Below are 19,615 nucleotides of genomic sequence, written 5' to 3' on the forward strand. Positions count from 1 at the left end.
CACGGGTTTGACATGACAGCTTTGCTTCTTCGAGGCATACAGCCGGTGCGGCACAGTACAGTATACAGGCTAACATAGCAGTGAGATCCTCTTCGCTCATAGTCTAGCCTTGACTACCACACCCAAAGGCACATCATCCTTGCTCCTCTCCTTAAGCACGCGTCTCAGTATCTTCCCACTCGCACTCTTCGGCACCTCATCAATAAACACCACACCCCCTCGTAACCTCTTATGATTCGCAACCTTCTTATCCATCCACTGCACTATAGCCTTCGCTTCCGCCTCCCCAGCACCAGCCTTCGAAGCAACGATATACGCCCTCGGCACCTCAGTATGCTGCTCCTCATCATTCACCCCAATAACCGCCGCATCATCAATGAGCTCGCTCTCCATCAACTTCCCCTCCAACTCCGCAGGCGGTACCTGAAAACCCTTGTATTTGATCAATTCCTTGACGCGGTCCGTGATGTAGAAGTTGTGTTGTTCGTCTTGGAAGCCGATGTCGCCTGTCTTGAAGAAACCATCGGGCGTTATGGCGTCGGCGGTTGCGGACTCGTTCTTCCAGTATCCTTTGAAGATGTTGGGGCCGCTGAGCCAGAGTTCGCCTGCTTCGCCGGGGCCGAGTTCGGCGCCGGAGGCGGATATGTATTTTGCGGTCATGTTGGGGAACATTTTTCCGACGCTGCCGACGGAGGTGTACCATTCGTTCCATGGCTGGAGGGGGGTGTTAGCATATCTCGCTCGGTGTTGTGGAGATGGGAACGTACCTGAGTGTGTGTCATGGGACTTGTTTCGCTGAGCCCGTATGCTTGATTGATCTTGAGGTTCAGTCTCTTGTGCACAGTATCGACTAGCTCTTTCGTAAGGGGAGCTGCGCCACTGGTTATCATCTTGACTGACGAGAGATCGTACTTGTCCACCATCTTATCTCTTGACAAGCGTACAATGACTGGAGGTGCAACATAGATGAATGTAATCTTGTGTTCTTGTATCGTCCGCAGAAACGTCTCCATGTCGAAAGCAGGCATCACCACGAGCTCAATGCCGCGATGCAGTGTCTGATGTACCAGACCAGTAAGTCCGTAGATGTGGAAGAATGGTAAAACTCCCAGGAACTTGTCGTTTGCGGATGAGTACCAGTTTCCCACTGCGCCCTGGCAAAGAAGCAGGTCGGCGACGATGTTGCGATGACTGAGCATAACGCCTTTCGGTAATCCTGTGGTTCCAGAACTATACGCCAGGAACGACAGGTCTTCAGGATCCGCCCGTCTCCTGCGATACCGTAATGCGCCTGATGTCTTCCTGATGCTAGTCCAGTGTTTGCATCGATGTGTCTCGTCTTTCTCGGCACCCAATAAGATCACCCTATCACTTGCAATCCCAACCTTCTCCGCAGCTTTTAACGCGGTGTCCAGGAATGACTTTGTCGTGACAAGCGCTTTAGCCCCCGAATTTTCGAGCTGGTAGGCTAGCTCATCCTTTGAATACCCTGGATTCGCAGGAGTGACAATACCACCAGCAAAGAAGGTTCCATAGATGACTGGTGGTACGTCGATGTCGTTTGGCGCATATAGAGCAAGCACGTCATTCTTTTGCCAGTCCCAGAGATTCCGGAGTCCTTCGCCGAATAATGTCGCGTTGCTTTTTACATCGGCGAATGTGTACTTTCGACCAGAGTTGATAGCGCGATATATGACTTTATCGTCGGAAAAGTCGCGGTCTTTGCGGTCGAACATTAGACCCCAGAGGTCAACGGCCGGAATCTCCACATCGGGAAACGGTGATTTGGTAGGCATATTGACTTCGATAGCAGGAATGCTGTGGTCACGAGACCTTCAAGCAATGTTTCCTTTGGGCTGCTGTTATATTGGATACGTAAGGATGCAGAGTAAACATGCAGCTTGATCAAAGGATGAACTTGAGATGCATCGAGATGTCAGTCTGTGGGGAACCTCGGCTTTGGTCCCGATGACGTCGCCTACCCGTTGGCCCTATTACCGAATCGCATTGTAGTGTGTTCAATGCGTTTGTGGAAAACTCCCTTATTCAATTCGCGTCAGAGCTGTAAGCGTACTTTAAGTATGCACATCCATATCTGGAATAGGTTAAAGAGCTTGGCCAGCTCATGTCGTTCCGCGGAGAGGTGGAGGAAGAGAGAGATCTCCGCACCTGTCCGCGACTAGCAAGCAGATTGCGTGTTGAAGGCGATTGATTGCTCGTGTTGAGAAGCAGATAAGGCAAGCTGACGAACATGGTGTTTCAAAGTGGCAGCAGGTGGCCTTTTGCACTCTAATTGACCGGCCAGCTTACGTGTCTCTGAAGTATATGTATGTGCCTCAACTGAAACCAGGGTGCAGTTAATCGAAGTCCAGGCCCGCACTGTGCAACCAGCGATGATGTACAGACCGGGAGAACCGGTCATACAAGGACGGGTAGAGAGTGCATGCTGGTGTTACGATTTGGGCCGAATCGATGATGAGATCTGACGATGTAACAGTGCACACGGCTAGGGGTCCAGGCCTGTGGTGGCCTAATTGTGCTTACTGGCAGCCGTACCACCGGCTATCGCTGATCGGCTCGCGATTGAATAGAGGAGGTGATGTGGATTTCTGGAGCGTTTGAACAGCGAAGCCACGCGGAGTAAATAGTGGAATGGAAGACAGAAGCCGCGGCTAAGGAACCCGCTCCCGCAGGAGCGCACGGCCTCCGAGATGGTGGGGGAAGGCACGACCAGCGACCGAACGACTCCACAGACCCACCCACAGCCCTCCATCACAATCAATCCACCCATCAAGGTGTTTGCTTGCATGACATCTGCCGCGCTTTTCCTTGCCCACGAAACCGAAAAAAACCCAGACTCATCAGGTGGGATAGCGTGACATCGACCACAGCTGGCAGTTCACGACAGGTTCAGCTATATCCCAGGCTTACCGACGCGCTCCCGATCGGTCTTGCAACCTCAACCTCCGTCGACCAACCCAGCCGGCCGGGACGTCCCTCAGGCCTTCGGTGGGCGCCTCTGCAACGCGATTGGCTGCGTGGGTGCTGTGCCGTGGGGAGGCTTGCACTGTCGAGGACCCATACAGCGTCATCATTGAGGCGTGGACGGAAGAAGGGCAATTTCTCTGCAGCGTGATATCTGCACCACTTGGCCCTCCAGCTGGCAGGGAAGCCGGCCTTTTAGCAAGTGTCACCGGTAGCTACTTCTAATACACAGGATGGGTAAGTGGGCCCCTCTTATATACGCAGCCGTAACTTCCCCTCCCTGGCTTCCCAAAGCTTTTGCCATCCTCCGCGCCATCACGGTTCTGCTTTCTCTCACGACCCGACACGTTGCCTGCTGACCTCTCCCTACCAGACTCTGCAGGAGATAACTATCGTCCAAGCGACCGAGTAAGTGCTCATGTTTCTTCTTTCTGTTTCCGCCGCCAGGCGCAGGTCAGGTGGACGGCGAGGCTGTTGCAGTGCTGGATGGGTCTCTGTAAGCGTGGGCGATGGTGATGGGACCGGTGTTAGCTACCTATGAGCCCCTCCAAGGCAGCCAGCACCCTTGGTTTCCTCGCTCATTGCTCACGCCTGGGTGGTGGTCCGTCACGTGACTGTCGCTGCCGGCAACTGCCGCCCGGGCGGATTGTCGTTGCCCAAGCTCCGAGCTGCTTGCCCTCACCCGCTCGCGCAACCTCTCCTCAACCCCATCACCCACGCGAGCCCGCACCTGCTCGCCATCGCCGAACCTCCCAGAACCTCTTCGTCGCCTCGACACATTGCGTGTACTTTGCAATCATGTCGTACGAAACTGACAACTATGACCAGCGCGACCGCTCTCCCCGTCGACGATCTCGCTCACCGCGACGCTCCAGACGCTCCTACTCGCCCCGTAGCCGCTCACGCAGTCGCGAGGACTACCGCCGCACTGAACGCCGCTCGCGCTCCCCCCAAAGTGGTGCGCAAGGTGCAGGAGGCTACCAATCGTACGGTGCTGGCCGAGGAGCTTCATCGCGACCTGTCGAGAACAAGGGTGAAATGATGCAGAGTATTAGGGATTCTTCGCAACAAGATCGCCGTGTCTACGTCGGCAACCTGTCCTACGATGTCAAGTGGCACCACCTGAAGGACTTTATGCGCCAAGGTACGGCATGCGCTGCGCCGCGTCAAGAGCTGGGCTAATGCGGAAATAGCTGGCGAGGTCCTCTTCGCAGACGTCTTGCTGCTGCCGAACGGAATGTCAAAGGTAAAGGATGATGGCTTGTCTTGATCGTGAGAAGGATGGAGGTTGACTGGCTTTTGCTTGGGTGTAGGGCTGTGGCATCGTGGAATATGCCACTCGGGAGCAGGCGCAGAACGCTGTTGCATCGCTCAGCAACCAGAACCTCATGGGCCGACTCGTATACGTTCGCGAAGACCGAGAGGCCGAGCCTCGATTCAGCGCCCCCGGCGGCGGACGCGGTGACTTTGGCGGCGGAATGCCTCGCGGCGGCGGCTTTGGAGGTGGCTTCGGCGGCAACCCTGCTGCCGGAGGTGGTGCAGGACGACAGGTCTATGTCGCCAACGTTCGTACCCTTTTCTCTTCTTTGCTTACCTCGATAGCGTGTACTGACCCAGTTCTAGCTTCCTTACAACGTCGGCTGGCAGGATCTGAAGGACCTCTTCCGCCAAGCTGCTAACAACGGCCAAGTCCTCCGCGCTGACGTCCACATCGCCCCCGATGGCCGTCCCAAGGGCTCCGGTGTTGTTGCTTTCGAGACTCCCGAGGATGCTCGCAACGCCATTACCCAATTCAACGGCTACGATTGGCAAGGTCGCAACCTAGAGGTCCGTGAAGACCGCTTCGCTGGCGCTCCTGGTGGCTTTGGTGGTCGCGGTGGTGGATTCGGCGGACGCGGTGCCTTTGGCGGAGGCTTTGGCGGCCGTGGAGGCTTCGGTGGCCGTGGCGGATTTGGTGGTGGCTTTGGAGGTCGTGGAGGCTACGCTGGTGGAGGTGGCTTTGGCGGTCCCCCTGGTGGCCCTGCTTTCGACCCCAACGCTGCTCCTGCCGCACCCAACCCATTCACAGACTACGCTACTGCAGGCGGAGAGCCCAGCAACACCATCTACGTTCGCAACCTCCCCTGGTCGACTAGTAACGAGGATCTTGTCGAGCTCTTCACCACGATTGGCAAGGTCGAGCGTGCCGAGATTCAGTATGAGCCCAACGGTCGCTCTCGCGGAACCGGTGTCGTTGAGTTCGCCCAGGCTGGAGATGCCGAGACATCTATCGGTATGTTTGTTCATGCACTTTGAGTCCTGTTACTAACAATACGTAGCCAAGTTCACTGGATACCAGTACGGTGGCAGGCCATTGGGTCTCGCCTACGTCAAGTACACCAACATGGGCAACGGCGGCGATGCCATGGAGGGTACCGAGAACACTGGTGGTTTGACCCAGGATCAGATCATGTAAAGTGATCCTTGCTTTGCGGTATTTCTTCGACGCGCAAGCATCAGAGGCTGATGCATACGGGTTCCCATCTGCTCTGGTTATGAGCATTGTCATGTTAGGAACACCTTTTTCTCTCTCATTTCACATGTATACACATGACGGAGCTTTGGAGAGATTATGTTACGGGTCTTGATCACGGGCATGTCTGTAGTGGACCAAAATTTCCTTGTCGACAAAAGGGCTAGCTTTCGAAATGTAATGAGGAGATCGAATAGTAACCTAGCGGTTTCAAGCTCTTCTTTGTCATGGTCTATATGTATTCGTGATGATTGATATGATGTGTTATTGCTGCAGCAATTTCATCATCCACTCGTAGACAGCCCATTGTACGGCGTTCACCACGAATGCCCGTATGCTACATATGCCCAAGCCACGGAAGAAGACGCCCGCACCTTCTGTCTTGTACGCATGCCTGGCAACCTCGACAGCGCTCAACCGTGCTCTGGGCGTCTCTGACCCTAGCAGCGCACTTCCCTCCCCATGCCGCATTGGCGCATGTAGTATCTGCGTCTGCACCCTCGTCTTGATAACATCCAGCGGAAATATCGACGCCCATGTTATGACACCAGCAAGACCACCACATAACAGTACTTTCATGGCTGTTTCGCGATCGGAGTCGTCTGGCGAGGACCAGGCCTGTTTCGAGAGTTCGTAGGACCAGAAGCTGCGTGTGCGGTCAGCCAACGTCCTCAATCATCGTGCTTCTCCATCCAGGAGAACGGACAGGCAAGCAACTCACTAAAACCCATACCCCACCGCATCCCTCACACTGGTAATCCCACCTCCATAGTACAAACCCCTGATCCCCTCTGCCTTCCAAACATCTCTCGCGACACTCCAACTAGTTGTCGTCGCGTTGGTCGCTACCTGCGCGCGGCACTTTACGAGTTCGGTAGGTGCGCTCACGATGAAGGATGCGAGGCCGCCTGTTGCACCTGCCAGGAAGACTTTCGAGTAGTTTGTAGGCGATGCAGGAGAATCGTGGAGGAGGGTGAGGGTGCGGTTGTAGGTCATGAATAAGAGAGCGTTGAGGGCGCCGTAGGTTAGGATGGGTGCTGTTGCGCCTATACTGGAGGAGTTGAGTCAGTCAATCGTATCCCACTTTCATTTATACCGTTTCGAGTGTCTATTTGCTTGCTCACCTCTTACGAGTGTCCCCGCATTCTCAAATTGTCCTTTGAAACCCCGTGGTGCTGTTACCGCGCCTGTTGTCGCTGGAGATGTAGCTTCGACATTTTGGGACGAGGGACCGGCTTGGAGACGCGTTTTTATCAGGTCGAGGGGGTTGCCGATTATTATTCCTGCTGCGCCGGACACGTAGCCTGCCCAGAAATCTGCAGACATGGCTTTTTGGGAAGGGAGAAGCGTTTGGAGAGGGGGAGGGGGTGAAGGGAGGGGTACTTGGGGAACGGTTGCTGGAGATACATGCTGCGGGTTGTGGGGCAGGGGACGCGAGGGTTGTGCCGAGGCTCAATGGAGTGTTTGTAAATGTTGAATGTGAGGATGCTGATCGTACATATTGGAGATGAGCATGATAGTCGGTATCAGGAAACGACGGCTATGTTGCAGTTCACTATCGTCTCGGTAGGTATGTTCACTGTATTGTTCGTCGCACGTATTGTCATATAGGCGTCAGATCTTACGGCAAGATCACAGGCTAAGTAAATCGAGACCTTGTCCAAAGTCCATGTGAACATGTAGCTAGAAGCTAGACTAGAAGCACCCTGCAGCGAAACATGCCAGACCATGTTTACTTGTGCGACGATCCAGCTCGTCTCGTTCGGGACGCTTGACGCTGTCGGACCACCGACAGTATCTCGAACAAGCACTGCGTGTGCAGTATCGGGCTGCGATGCTGCAATTTTCAGAGAATCTAGCTGGACGTAAAGACTGGCTTGAAGCCCAGTCGAGGTTGGCGCAGAGAAGACCCAATGGCATGCATCTCGTGTGTGTCATTCGCCACCGCGTTGGCCTCGCGACCCGACCCGAATGAATCATGGAGCACTGACCATATGAGGCTGAGACACGCCTGACTACCTGCCGATCTCCCTCACCCCGCCGCCACCCAGAATCACTCACTCACTTACATTTACCCTCGCGCAAGCTCATTCTTTGTCACTGCTCATTTCTTTCCTTTCACTCGTGTCTGTGGATCCCGACTCGGTCTGAAGACACTCTTTCCATTGAACCTGTCGCGATAGACCATGAGCGTGCGACTAAGACGATTGTTTCGAGATCAGTTACACGGTATGTTTGACACTTATTGCGGTACAGGCGGCGCAGTATATATCCAGACTGTGAAGGCTGTTCAGGCTTCAATACGCGCGAGCTTGGCCTCGGGACCGCTTACCATGGTTCATCGTTCACCTTACTGACGACTCCAGTGTCTTCTACGCATTAGCACCAATTCCTTACGACAAGTATACACCAGGTCAATACGCCGATTCGCAAGCCTACAACGATCAAATGCCTTCACGACCGCTCGACTCCGGCTGGGACTTCAGCACCGCCATCGGCCTGATAGATTCGGGCACCCAAGAGATTAGCTCCCCTCCGCTTCGGTCGGTGGCGACACCTCAGGCTTCTACACTGAAAGATGGAGGAATACGTCTCGGCAGCTTTTCGAAGCTGTTCGAAAACCTCGGGTTCGCCGATGACACCTCCGCGCCGTTGCCGCCACTCGATCCTGAGTCCGAACTCAGCAATTCCGACGACGCTTTATTACCCTCCCCTGTCCTCGGATCGACCAAGACACCTGCCAAACTTAACGAGAGCTCAGACGAGCAGGGAATAGACAACGCAGGTCTGACTAAGACCCAACGGAAGAAGGCTCGCAGACGCGCCGAGAAGGAGCTCGAAGAGGAGCGGTGCCGTCACCAAGCTGTTCAGGACACCTTGGCCCAGCTCGCGGAAGAACGCGAGCAGAGGAAGCAACAGGCACAGCAGGCGTTACTGCGGAAACAACTAGATGAAATCGCCAGCATAACTGCCAAGGATGTCAAGGTGGCGGAAATGCCAACCAAGCCGTCCCGAGCACATTCACGATCCAACGTGGGCGCTAAGATCAGGCCTGCGACACCTACCCCAGTACTTGCACAGGACACAACCGAGGCTGCTCAGACACAACAGAAGCAGCCCAGGACACCCAAGGCCCGCCCCAGCATACTGAAGCGGCCTTCCGCGGCACAGCCTGTGACTCCTCAGCCTCCTCAAGAAGTCCCCGTAGTCGTTCCCTCTACTGCACCGGCCCCGACTCAGACCCAAAATATAACATTCGATGCACTCGCACCTGCCCCGTCTCAGGACCTTCTACTCGAACCTCAGCAAGCGCCTCGTGCCACCACACCGGTACACCATGGACTTGTTCCCCGAACTGTTCGACCGGTCACCGTACCAAGAACCTGTTCTCAACCAGCCGTCGTTCAACAACCACCCACTACCCCAACGCCGCAACGTAAGTCGTTTAGCGGACAGCGCCCAGCTCTTACGATTAGATCACAGGTAGAGCGTCATTATCACTTGTTTAACAAGTTGATGGAGACTTTCCCTGATGATCGAAAGTGGCTGGTGGCCCCTATGCAAATGCTTAACGAGCGCAACTCAGCGCATGGATTGCATGTCTTTGTCGATGCCTCCAACATCATGATAGGCCTCAAAGACATGCTCCGCTACCACGGCCTGCACCACAACGCATACGACATGTCCTTTGACAGTTTAGCGCTACTGATGGAGCGCCGCCGACCGGTAGCAAAGCGCTTCTTCGCCGGCTCCCACCGCGAAGCCAACCCCCTCCCCCACGTAGCGAAACTCGTCGAGACATCCAAAGCCGTCGGCTACGACAGCGTCATGCAAGAGCAAGTCCTGATCGTACGCGAAGACTCTGAGAAGAAGAAATTCTTCAACGACGTCAAGAAGATGGGCTGGCACAAGGCTACTCAAATACGCTCTTCCGGCAGCGGTAGCGACTCTGAAACGGGTCCGTCTGCTGTCACTCCGAAGACCCCCTCGGCCCCGAAATGGGTCGAGCAGGGTGTCGACGAGATTCTTCACTTGAAGATGTGCCAGAGCATAATTGATACCGAAGTGCCTAGCACCATGGTTCTTGCGACGGGCGACGGTGCCGTGGCGGAGATGTCGGATGGGTTCCTCGCGCATGTGGAGCGCGCGTTGAAGAAGGGGTGGAAAGTTGAATTGATTAGTTGGGGTCAGCAGATCAATGGAGGGTATAGGAGGAGGCAGTTTAGGGCTAAGTGGGCGGAGCAGTTTACGATTATCGAACTCGATGAGTTCTTGGAGGATCTTATTGATACGCCGTAGGATGGTGGGTTTACGTGGTTGGATGTGTTGGTCAGGGATGCGTTGTTTGGGTGTTAGTTCGCATACGATATCAGGGATGAGCGAGCATGGCGTCGTTCGACATCGTTCTCGGTGGTATTCTTCTGGTTGTACATAGCTTCGGCTTTATTTTGTGGTGGTTCCTGTATTGCATTGCATTTTTCTGCGCGAAGGGCATTCAGCGTTGGCATTACATAGCATGGCTCAGCGTGTCTGATGATACGTAGGTCTTTACTCCATATAGAGAGGGAGACGAAACTCTATTTGCTCATCTTATCTATCCGATCCGAAGTCTTCATGCACGAGAACGTCTAGTTGCATAGCCAAGTGACATGATGAAAGGCTCAGCCTGGTGGCGCTGTTCAGCCACCGCCATATATGACTTTACATCACAGTGATCGACAGGTAAGCTGTGATGTCGCTCGATCAAACCTGTTTACTGGCCAAGGACCTCAGCTGTATCTGCCTTGCGCCACTAAAGCCGAACGGCATACCGCAATTGCTGTGTTGAAACAGGAAGGCTGAAAGCTCAAGGCTGAAGAGGACATAAAGCCCGGCGCTCTCACTCTCTCACTCCATCAATACTCATTTCTACAACCACACTTTCGGGTATCAAGCTTGAAACAGTATACGACATACGCGACATGCCTCGTGACCCAACCTACCACGATGTGGAGAAGATGAGGCGCCATGCTCTCAAGCCGTACGATAGACACGCCAGTGACAATCAAGAGGCCATTGGCGATGACGACAACAGTGATGTTGAAGTAGCTATCGACGAAGAAGGATCTGGCGGCGATGATGATGCCGGCAGTGCTGAGGACTCCAGCGAGGCTGAGAGTTCTAGCGACGACGACGACGAAGATGCCACCAACAATGAATATAACAACGAGGGTGAAGAAGCCAATAGCGATCAAGATTCTGACAGTGAGGAAGAAGCTAGCGACGTTGAAGATGCCATCGACGACGAAGAAGTCGACTACGATGAAGATCAAGCCATGGAAAAGCCAACCAACATCTTCAACCCGAGTGGCTCCGGCGTAAACTGCACCGACATGGGCGAATCTTACGCCTCAGGACTACCCAACGAATACAGCCCACCCGCTAGCGACTCCGGAGGAAGAGACCTTGATGCATGGAAGGAGCGTCTTGAAGAAAACGGCTTCAAGACATCCGGCGATCCACCAGACGAAGCATATCTTAGCGGCGCCCGCGAAGCCTCTGTTGCGTACTGGCATGCCGATGGCGGTGGACACGTCGTGGCGATGGATGGTGGCGACAACGATGCGACTTATACATACTCTGATCATCAGGGCCGTGTTGACGAGGATGTCACGGAGGAAGTCAATGAGGCAAGACGTGATGGGCGCATTGCATTCTATGTCACGAGGCCGAACTTTGACGATCGCGAGAGGGAACAGCAGCAGGAGGATGCCTATGAGGATGACGAGGAAGAAGAGGGAGGAGATGAGGCCTATGGTGATGACGGAGACTATGGAATGGACAATGGGTGGAACAAATACCGGTGATACTGTGATGGGCTCCAAGTTGATACTCGTAGCACACACTCGTCTACCTTGAAGTTGCCATCACATTGCCAAAACCTCATCGACTCATGATCCTCCCTCCACAACACCGTACCTGACGATCCCATCCCGAACCGCACACCTTCAGTGGAGCATCCCCTGAGATCCTCCTCCCCTACTCCTCCCACCGCATCTGCGTTCCGACTCTTCCGAGATCATCCACCACAGATCATCGCGACAACCCTTCACCGTCAGCCGGCGTGCCGAACGGCAGCACGACGGTCTCGGCAAAAGTAGTCAGCAAATGGCAATTACCCGACTCCCGCTTTTGCAGCAGGGACGACGGCGGCGGAGCGACGGTTTGGCCGCGCTCGGACCCTTTCGCGGTGCGCGAGACATGCGCGCAGAGACGGGGGAGAGAGAGGCTGGGATACGCGGGATACGAAAACGAGACTACTAGGTTCTTGCGCGACATTTTCGCGTTCGCGTAGCACGATTGTACCTGAATTCTGCTTTAGTGAAACAACGGGGCATGCTGTGCTTCTTTTCTTTTCTGCGGTGTGGATGCAGGACAGCAAACGGGCGGAGAAAGGGACGGGCAGCGGATGCGGGTGGGTTTTGTTTGTTTGGGCAGCATGTTTGTTGGGGGAGTGACAGTTACAGCGAGTCAAGGCATGAACATGGTAATGTTAGTGTTGAAAAGGATGTACATGGCATTTGTTGGAGAAGGGTGTCAGAGTCAGGGCAAAAGGAGGAGGGAAATTGCGATGGTCGCGATGTCGAATCTCGACTCTTCTTTTGTGATTTAGCCTACAAATCGAGTGAAGTTTGCGTGATCGAGTTTTTATTGAACTGAGTTTTTTTCCTTTGGCTGTGGCTCGGTAAAGAGATTTGTTTGATTAGTTAGTGTAGGTTAGTGTGGTTTGGGAAAGGGCGAATGTCGTGAGAGGAAAGCGCGGTGGAGGTTGTGTTCGTCCGAGGCTCCGCCTGACATGTCCGAGAGAGCGAGACCGAGATGGCCATCGGCGATTGGGCAGTGGGTGGATCGGACAGGAAAAAAGAAATTGCGCATCGGGCGTGGAAAGCACAGGGTTGCGGGTGGAACCATGGCAGTGGAAAAACGGGTAAGGATGTGTCTACGCCAAGAGGGCGAGGACTGCACGGGTTGCGGATCTTGCGAGGTGCCGAGGGCGCCTATTCAGACGTCGCGACGGACGGTAGGAATGGCGCGGGTACAGTCAGCGGTGGCTTTTCTGGTGCGGTGAGAATTGTGTCGGGGCGTGATTGGTAAGTAGCGTGCAAGAGGTGAGAAAGTTTGGGCAATGCAGTGGAGTGCAGGGCATGTTTCGTGTGTCTTTGGGGCTGGGGTGGGTGGCCGCACGCCTTGTGAGTCAACGCCGACAGCGAACGAGGCTGGCCAGCACATGCCCGTATCTCGTACAGGCGACGGACCGGGATGCGGAAGTCGATGGAAGACGATTTGGCATGCGTTGGTTGCCATGGCTTGACGGCACGATGCGGTCACCTGTATGTTGATGTCATGACAAGCTAACCAAGGGTCTAACGCACCGCTGCATCACTCTGGCATGGCGCATCACTCTGGCGCCAGGCCAGCAGCAGTTTTGCTAGACGGGACCCGTACCAAGATGACAAAGCCATGTGTGAGTGCGACGGACAACGTGATAAGGAAGTCGACGGGTGTGCTGCAAGGGTCACATGCCTGCAGATGCAGATGCAGAGGCCCTGGGAACGTTATCAGTGCCACGGTTGGGGTCGCATGCCACCATGAGTGCCCACGGTGAAAGAGAAAGCGTCAACCACGGGCACTCGCATTCTTTGCCAACGCGGTCGAAACAATGATGCGAATCCTGGCGGCCGTCACAGCGTCCTGGTGTAAACGAAATTGAGCGCCCTCGCAGACTAGCCGGGTCCGTCGTAGCCGCTCACGTCGCGGACCTAATTTGACCCCCCGGCAGCGCGCTGTGCAAGCCTCAGCCATCCGGAGCTTCCAGTGTCCACTAAGTCACGGCTGCCTTTCATAATCCCTAGTCCGCCCTCTTCCGCCTTCTTTCCCTCTTGTCCGCTCGCCCACCTCCTGCACGCCGTACCACTTCGACGTGCTTTCACCCGCCTCTGGTCGCGTGTCTGCTGTTGCTCCTACCTGGAACTGCGCCACACAGACAACCCCCGAGCGACCGAGCCCTGAACCGCCATTCCTCCAGCGCCATCCTCAGCATGACGAACAAGAGCTACCTCGCATTCCTCGACAACAGCACCGCCGCCGACATGCTGTCGCGCACAAAGGTCCCGGGCCTCTCCGCCCTGCCCAGTCTTATCCCCCACCGCGTGCGCAGGAAGTGGAGGGCCACCAAGTCGCGCATACGCAGTCGCCAGGCGCCCACGTCATCCATCGCCGGCCTCGAGACGTCTTTCTCGCCCTCGGATACCCTGCGCTCCCTGCGCACCCATTCTTGGAGCATATACGATGCCCAGTATCTCTTCCTCGCCATCCTCGCCATCTTCTCCCTCTCCGTGAGCGAGGCGCCGGGGCCCTTTGCCAAGACATTCATAGCCACGCTGCTCATGACGGGCCTGTGTATGCCCATCACACGACAGTTTCTCCTCCCATTGCTCCCTACTCTTACATGGCTATTCCTCTTCTCTAGCTGCAAGTGCGTAATCCACCTCCTCAAACTTGTGGCAGGATCCATACTGACATCCCCCAGATACATCTCCCCAGACTACCGCCCTGCCATCTGGGTCCGCGTCCTCCCCGCCCTCGAGAACATCCTCTACGGCGCCAACCTCAGCAACATCCTCTCCGCGCACAAGCACACCGTCCTGGACATTCTCGCCTGGTTGCCCTACGGTGTCGTACACTATGTATCGCCTGTCATTGTTAGCGCATGCATGTTCATCTGGGCGCCTCCTGGCACCCTCCCAATCTGGGCGCGCGCTTTTGGCTACATGAACATCACAGCGGTTCTGATCCAGATGGTCTTCCCCTGTTCGCCCCCCTGGTACGAGAACACATACGGATTGGCCCCCGCCAACTACAGCATCCCTGGTGACGCCGCGGGACTCAAGGCAATCGACAAGCTGACTGGCATTGATCTCTACACTTCGGGCTTCCACGCTTCGCCCTTGGTCTTTGGCGCCTTCCCCTCGTTGCACTCCGGATGGGCTACTCTCGAGACGCTGTTTATGGGACACGTCTTCCCCAAGCTCTTCCCCGTGTACGTTTTCTACACCATGTGGCTTTGGTGGTCGACCATGTACTTCTCCCACCACTACGCCATTGACCTGGTAGCTGGCAGTCTGCGTAAGTTTGAAATCTCTGCCCCACTATTTTCTTCTGCTAACTTCCCCAGTTGCCGGTGTCTGCTACTTCTTCGGCCGCGCCAAGTTCCTCCCCCGCCCCCAATCCGACAAGGAGTTCCGCTGGGACTACGACTACGTCGAAATCGGCGACCCCATGGACGGTGCTGGCTACAGCATGCTCGACATCTACGAGGAATTCCCATCCCACGCCCACTCCGACTCGGACGACTGGGCTAGCGGCTCCTCTTCATCCTACTCCACCGGTGGCAGGAGTCCCATCGGCGCACGATCACCAACCGATGACTCTCAAAGCCTCTGGGAAGGCGAGACCATCGGATCCGACACGGAGCCCACCACCCTCCGCAAAGACTAAGACCTACGACACATCTACATCTCTCTCGCCACAGACTTATACTCATCCCTACGTTTCGCACTATCACCTTACTTCCCCGGGTGACGGCCTCTAACGACCTATGCATTGGAGCGGAGTTTTTTCTTGTTTGCGAAGCATTTCAGCGATCCATTATCTACACCATGGATTTGACGGCATAGAATCACTAGCGTCGGCAGCAGCAGCAGAGACGCTGCAGCCCTGCATGCATCGGGGAACCACAATCATTCTTCTCGTGGGCATCCCTTGTAGCGCTATTACGCGCGGTTTATTGTACCCTTTTTTTGATACCCAAGTCGGTCGCTTACCTTTTGGACTTTTCACGACACAGTTGTGTCTGTGTGTTGTTGTATACATTCGCTTCAGCGCCCGGCCGCCACACTTTCCGCATTCTACTTTTTGAGCGGCTGGACGTCTGCACATAGGGGGTTTTGATGATGTTGTGGTATGAATGGCATGGACGGCAGATGCTATGTCCATGTTGGATTGGGAATAGGTGGTAATGATGGGCTCGGCTGGAGCCTACCACCGCAGAAAGAAAGGGACTATTATTATCTAGTGTAATGCTTAATGGAATGGAAACGGTTAATGAACCAAACAATCATGGATCTTGTTAAGGATGGTACCTACAGTCAACCCATACTCGTCGAACCAAGGTTCTATCATTTCGCTACCTAATTGTCAACCATGATTCAACTTTGCAAATGCCATGCGGACTATCCGCCCGTTCCTTTCGCGGTGTCGCATCCCACTTCTCCCTGAATCCTCCAGCATCAGCTCGACCTCAAGATCCACCTACAAGTCGCTATCGCCCCATCAGCCATGGACTACCTCGAACTAGACGACGCCGCTACCCAGGCTTTCGAAGAGCTAGGCGGCGACTTTGACCTACCACACATCCTATCGAAACCTTTTGGGTCTACGAATCCTTCTACCATCTCACCGCCGAAACGTCCCCGTCGCCGGGTTGAGGCATCTTATCTCCTCCGACTTGAGCATCCTCTTTCTACACCTCGTGATGTAGCCAATGCTCTCAGTCTTTCTCGCGTACCACGACTTGAAAGTGGCGTTGGGGAAGACGGCGAGGCGAGCTTCTGTCGGCTGTCCCAATCGGGAGTGATTGCTCTTGATGTTTGGGTTGAGAAGCACTGTCCGAACCAGAGGTTTACAAAACTCCGCATTGGTCTCGCGCACAAAGAAGATTCTGGGGAACTACCATTGCTGGGTCGCGATCCAACACTTCCTCAGTACCGACCCACTCTCGCAGCCAGGGCCAGCGAACAAAGTTCACCAGAATACCCCGTTCACTATTTCTTCTATGGCACACTAGCGGATCCGGAGCGGCTTGAACGACTATTTGGTGTGTCTGCTGATGAGCTGCCGGCTTTGCGACCTACTATCTTGCTAGGTGGACGTATCAGGATTTGGGCGGAGAGGTATAAAGCCTTAGTCGATGAGCCGGGCTCTGTGGTGGCTGGGTTCGCGTTCTGTTGCGGGTCGATTGATCAGGAAGATGCATTGAGGGTGTATGAGGGTGACGCGTATGAGGTTGTTGCTGCGCGATTGATTGTGGATGGGAAGGAGGTGGTTGGGAGGACGTTTCGGTTTGCGGGGTTTGATGATGAGTTGGGTGATTGATGTGGTGGTGCGGTTGAGCTTGTACGACTGTGGCGGTCGTCGTCTGGTGCTCGTTGTGAGAAAACCCGTGTTGAGTGTTGAGTGACTTGCTGTGTCGATGGATCATCTCATAATCTGTAAGGTATCACTAATTAAGACTGCCATTGATGATGGTGAGTTGATCGGTATCTGAGTGAAGTCTGATCTGGGATGACTGCGATGTACTGGTTGTTGAAGGTTTCTAGTCTTGATCGTGAGATTCTATAACATTGTCCCTTAGAGGCCTGACACTTGCGTAGCTGTCGAACAGGAGCAGGATCGCTTGAGGGTATTACTATGGCTGCGGGAAAGTCGCTGTATCATAATCGCTGTGACGAGTTGATGATGCTAAACGGTGAGCGGCGCAACGCGGTGTAGCAACGCTGTACATAGAATCGCAACGTAGTTGTATACGTCAGACACCTATATTCTCGTTACGCCGCTACAAATATACTCGTTTGAATGCTATCAGTGGGTTCGCTGGCTCAGTATCCGTGCTAATGACTGCAGAAGCGCGTAGCTGAACGTAAAAGCGGTGAGGCTGAACGGGGCATCATGAGTCTCAAAGTGCGACAGGGCTGAGACTTTGAAGTTTCATGCGTATCGATGGGTTTTCGGTCCTATGGCTGTAGTTCGATTCGTGAAGGTGCATGGCTGAGTCTAGCTGATCATACGTACCTTTATGGCTTCCTGCGCTTAACGTTGTGCCAAAGTACCGTAGCGCGCCCTACTAGGGGGTTAATGTAATGTTAAAAGAATATTATTATTATAATATTGTATTATAGCTCTTTTATCTAAAAATACGCTTTTATAGTTAAATTATAAATAATATTATAATATTAAGAAATAGAATTTGCAGAATTAAAGCCTTTACTAAATATTAGAATATTAATACTATATTTATAGTAATACTACTTAAAATTTTAATAAATACTATAATAATAATAGATACTATTAGTAAAAGTATAATAGTATACTTATAAAAATAATAACGTATTACTAATAATAGTATTATTTAATAATAGATATTAATAGAAGAATACCTTTAGTATAGATATTCTACGCAATTTTAAGTATATAATAAAGATTTTATAAGTAAAAGCTACTAATTATATATTAGTTAAAATAGCTAATAATATAGATACTAAATACGCTAGATAGTATTATTATTATAATTAGTTTAGTAATGTAATATTAATTAAGAATAATATAGCTTTATTAGAATATTAACCTACTAGTATATCTTTTATTAAAACTTATTATTAATAATATATAGTTATAAGAAATTATTACGCATAGCTTTTAGAATAAATATCTAGCTTATATATACTATATATTATACTATAATAGAGTAAAGGTAGCTAGACTTTAGATAATAGAATATTAATAAGCTAATATAAGTATATCTTTACTTTACACCTCTAGCGTAAACTAAAACTACTCTAAGTTTTCTATATATATTAGATAATATATATAGTTTATTAAATTTATTATATAATAATAAATTACGTTATAAATTAAGTATTACTTAGGTATAGTCTCTAAAGACAATTTATTACAAGACTCTACTACTTTCTCTATCTATACTAAGGCTATTAGACTAACACTATAGTAATACTAGCTCTTAGTAGGTAATATATATTTACCTTAGTATTCTATATTTATAAGTAGATATAGGTAAAAAACTTCTTATTATTCTTATAGTTAGTAGTAAACTAAGAAGTAGTTTACGTATAAATATAGTAAATAAGTAAAAACTTTAAGTAGAAGCTATACTTAATTACTATAAAATATATAAAAGAAGAAGAAATTATATATATATAAAGTAGGTATTATTACTATATAGATATAATATATGCTAGTAGCCTAGTAAGCTAAAATAATTAAAAAAGCATAGTAGATATATATGTTTTAGGCTTAAAGCTAGATAGAAGAAAGTTACACTTTATTATACCTCTATTATAATGCGTAAACCTATAAAAATAAGAAGATATTAAAGTATAGAAAAGAAAAGCTATTATACTAGCTAACGCTAAAGTTATAAAAAATATTAAAATAAATATAATAAACATAGATATAACACTTTCTCTCTATAGCTAAGTAAGAATAATATATTAATAAAGGCCTCTTTACGTTACTAGTCTTATCTCTTACTATTATTATTATAGCTAGCTAGGTTAACATTATTATATATATTATTATTACTAAGCTTCTAACTTAGTAGAAGGTAGTAGCTAACTAAACTAGCTTTAGTAAAGTTAGAACGCTCTTTAGTAGTAAAGGCGTTCTTCTTATTATAAGCTAGATATTTAGAAGTTTAGACTATTAATTTAATACTTAGGTAATTCTTTACTATCTCTAAAATTTCTTTATATATATTAAAAGTGTTAATAAGAGCTTTATACGTATAGAGAGAGTATAGCTTCTTCTTATAACTACTTTTAGTATTAAGAATAAACTTAGTATATATAGCTACTATAATAAAGACGTCTAATAAAATATTAGTATATATATCTATTAGAAGTGTATTAACTCTTACTTACTTATTACCTACTAAGAGACTATTAGATTAAACTACTACTATTTATATACATTTTTTATAAAGGTAAATACTTTATTAAAATTAAATACTATAACCTTTTAGTTAAGTAATAGGTAAAGGTTAATAGCGTTATAGTAGCGCTAAATTATCTAACTTAACTTTTACTCTAGTAGAGCTTTAACCTAGATCTAAAATATTAGTAGACTTTAACTTAAATACTAAAAGAAACTTACTTTTATATTTACTAGCGCTCTTAATTTCTATTAGTAATAATTTATATAGATTTTATATATACCTAGTTTAATAACCTAAGCTAAGTCTAGTTAAGTATAGTAGTTACTTAAGACTTTGTAAGTAATTAAGAT

The 19,615-nt window shown here is 50.8% G+C and overlaps 6 protein-coding genes across 6 annotated transcripts; 4 read left to right on the forward strand and 2 right to left on the reverse strand.

The window, feature by feature from the left end:
- Positions 1 to 96: 96 nt before the first annotated feature.
- J4E85_003942 (uncharacterized protein) lies at positions 97 to 1,796 on the reverse strand (the record flags this gene model as incomplete). The annotated part of the gene is made up of 2 exons (XM_051468205.1): positions 97 to 714; positions 768 to 1,796. The coding sequence occupies 2 exons, from the start codon at positions 1,794 to 1,796 to the stop codon at positions 97 to 99; spliced, it is 1,647 nt and encodes a 548-aa protein (XP_051327797.1).
- Positions 1,797 to 3,783: 1,987 nt separating this feature from the next.
- On the forward strand, positions 3,784 to 5,440 carry J4E85_003943 (uncharacterized protein; the record flags this gene model as incomplete). The annotated part of the gene is made up of 5 exons (XM_051468206.1): positions 3,784 to 4,129; positions 4,179 to 4,231; positions 4,299 to 4,550; positions 4,609 to 5,257; positions 5,304 to 5,440. 5 exons carry the CDS (start codon positions 3,784 to 3,786, stop codon positions 5,438 to 5,440), a joined length of 1,437 nt encoding a protein of 478 aa, XP_051327798.1.
- Positions 5,441 to 5,761: 321 nt separating this feature from the next.
- Positions 5,762 to 6,823, reverse strand: J4E85_003944 (uncharacterized protein; the record flags this gene model as incomplete). The annotated part of the gene is made up of 3 exons (XM_051468207.1): positions 5,762 to 6,143; positions 6,219 to 6,543; positions 6,622 to 6,823. 3 exons carry the CDS (start codon positions 6,821 to 6,823, stop codon positions 5,762 to 5,764), a joined length of 909 nt encoding a protein of 302 aa, XP_051327799.1.
- A 1,122-nt stretch (positions 6,824 to 7,945) lies between these two features.
- On the forward strand, positions 7,946 to 9,796 carry J4E85_003945 (uncharacterized protein; the record flags this gene model as incomplete). Its single annotated transcript, XM_051468208.1, has 1 exon — positions 7,946 to 9,796. The coding sequence occupies one exon, from the start codon at positions 7,946 to 7,948 to the stop codon at positions 9,794 to 9,796; it is 1,851 nt and encodes a 616-aa protein (XP_051327800.1).
- Positions 9,797 to 10,458: 662 nt separating this feature from the next.
- Positions 10,459 to 11,343, forward strand: J4E85_003946 (uncharacterized protein; the record flags this gene model as incomplete). The annotated part of the gene is made up of 1 exon (XM_051468209.1): positions 10,459 to 11,343. The coding sequence occupies one exon, from the start codon at positions 10,459 to 10,461 to the stop codon at positions 11,341 to 11,343; it is 885 nt and encodes a 294-aa protein (XP_051327801.1).
- A 2,232-nt stretch (positions 11,344 to 13,575) lies between these two features.
- J4E85_003947 (uncharacterized protein) lies at positions 13,576 to 15,034 on the forward strand (the record flags this gene model as incomplete). Its single annotated transcript, XM_051468210.1, has 3 exons — positions 13,576 to 14,012; positions 14,067 to 14,662; positions 14,712 to 15,034. The coding sequence occupies 3 exons, from the start codon at positions 13,576 to 13,578 to the stop codon at positions 15,032 to 15,034; spliced, it is 1,356 nt and encodes a 451-aa protein (XP_051327802.1).
- Positions 15,035 to 19,615: the final 4,581 nt, after the last annotated feature.

The sequence above is a fragment of the Alternaria conjuncta genome, assembly GCF_024043145.1.
Source record: "Alternaria conjuncta strain BMP 0040 chromosome Unknown scaffold_5, whole genome shotgun sequence".
NCBI lineage: Eukaryota > Fungi > Ascomycota > Dothideomycetes > Pleosporales > Pleosporaceae > Alternaria > Alternaria conjuncta.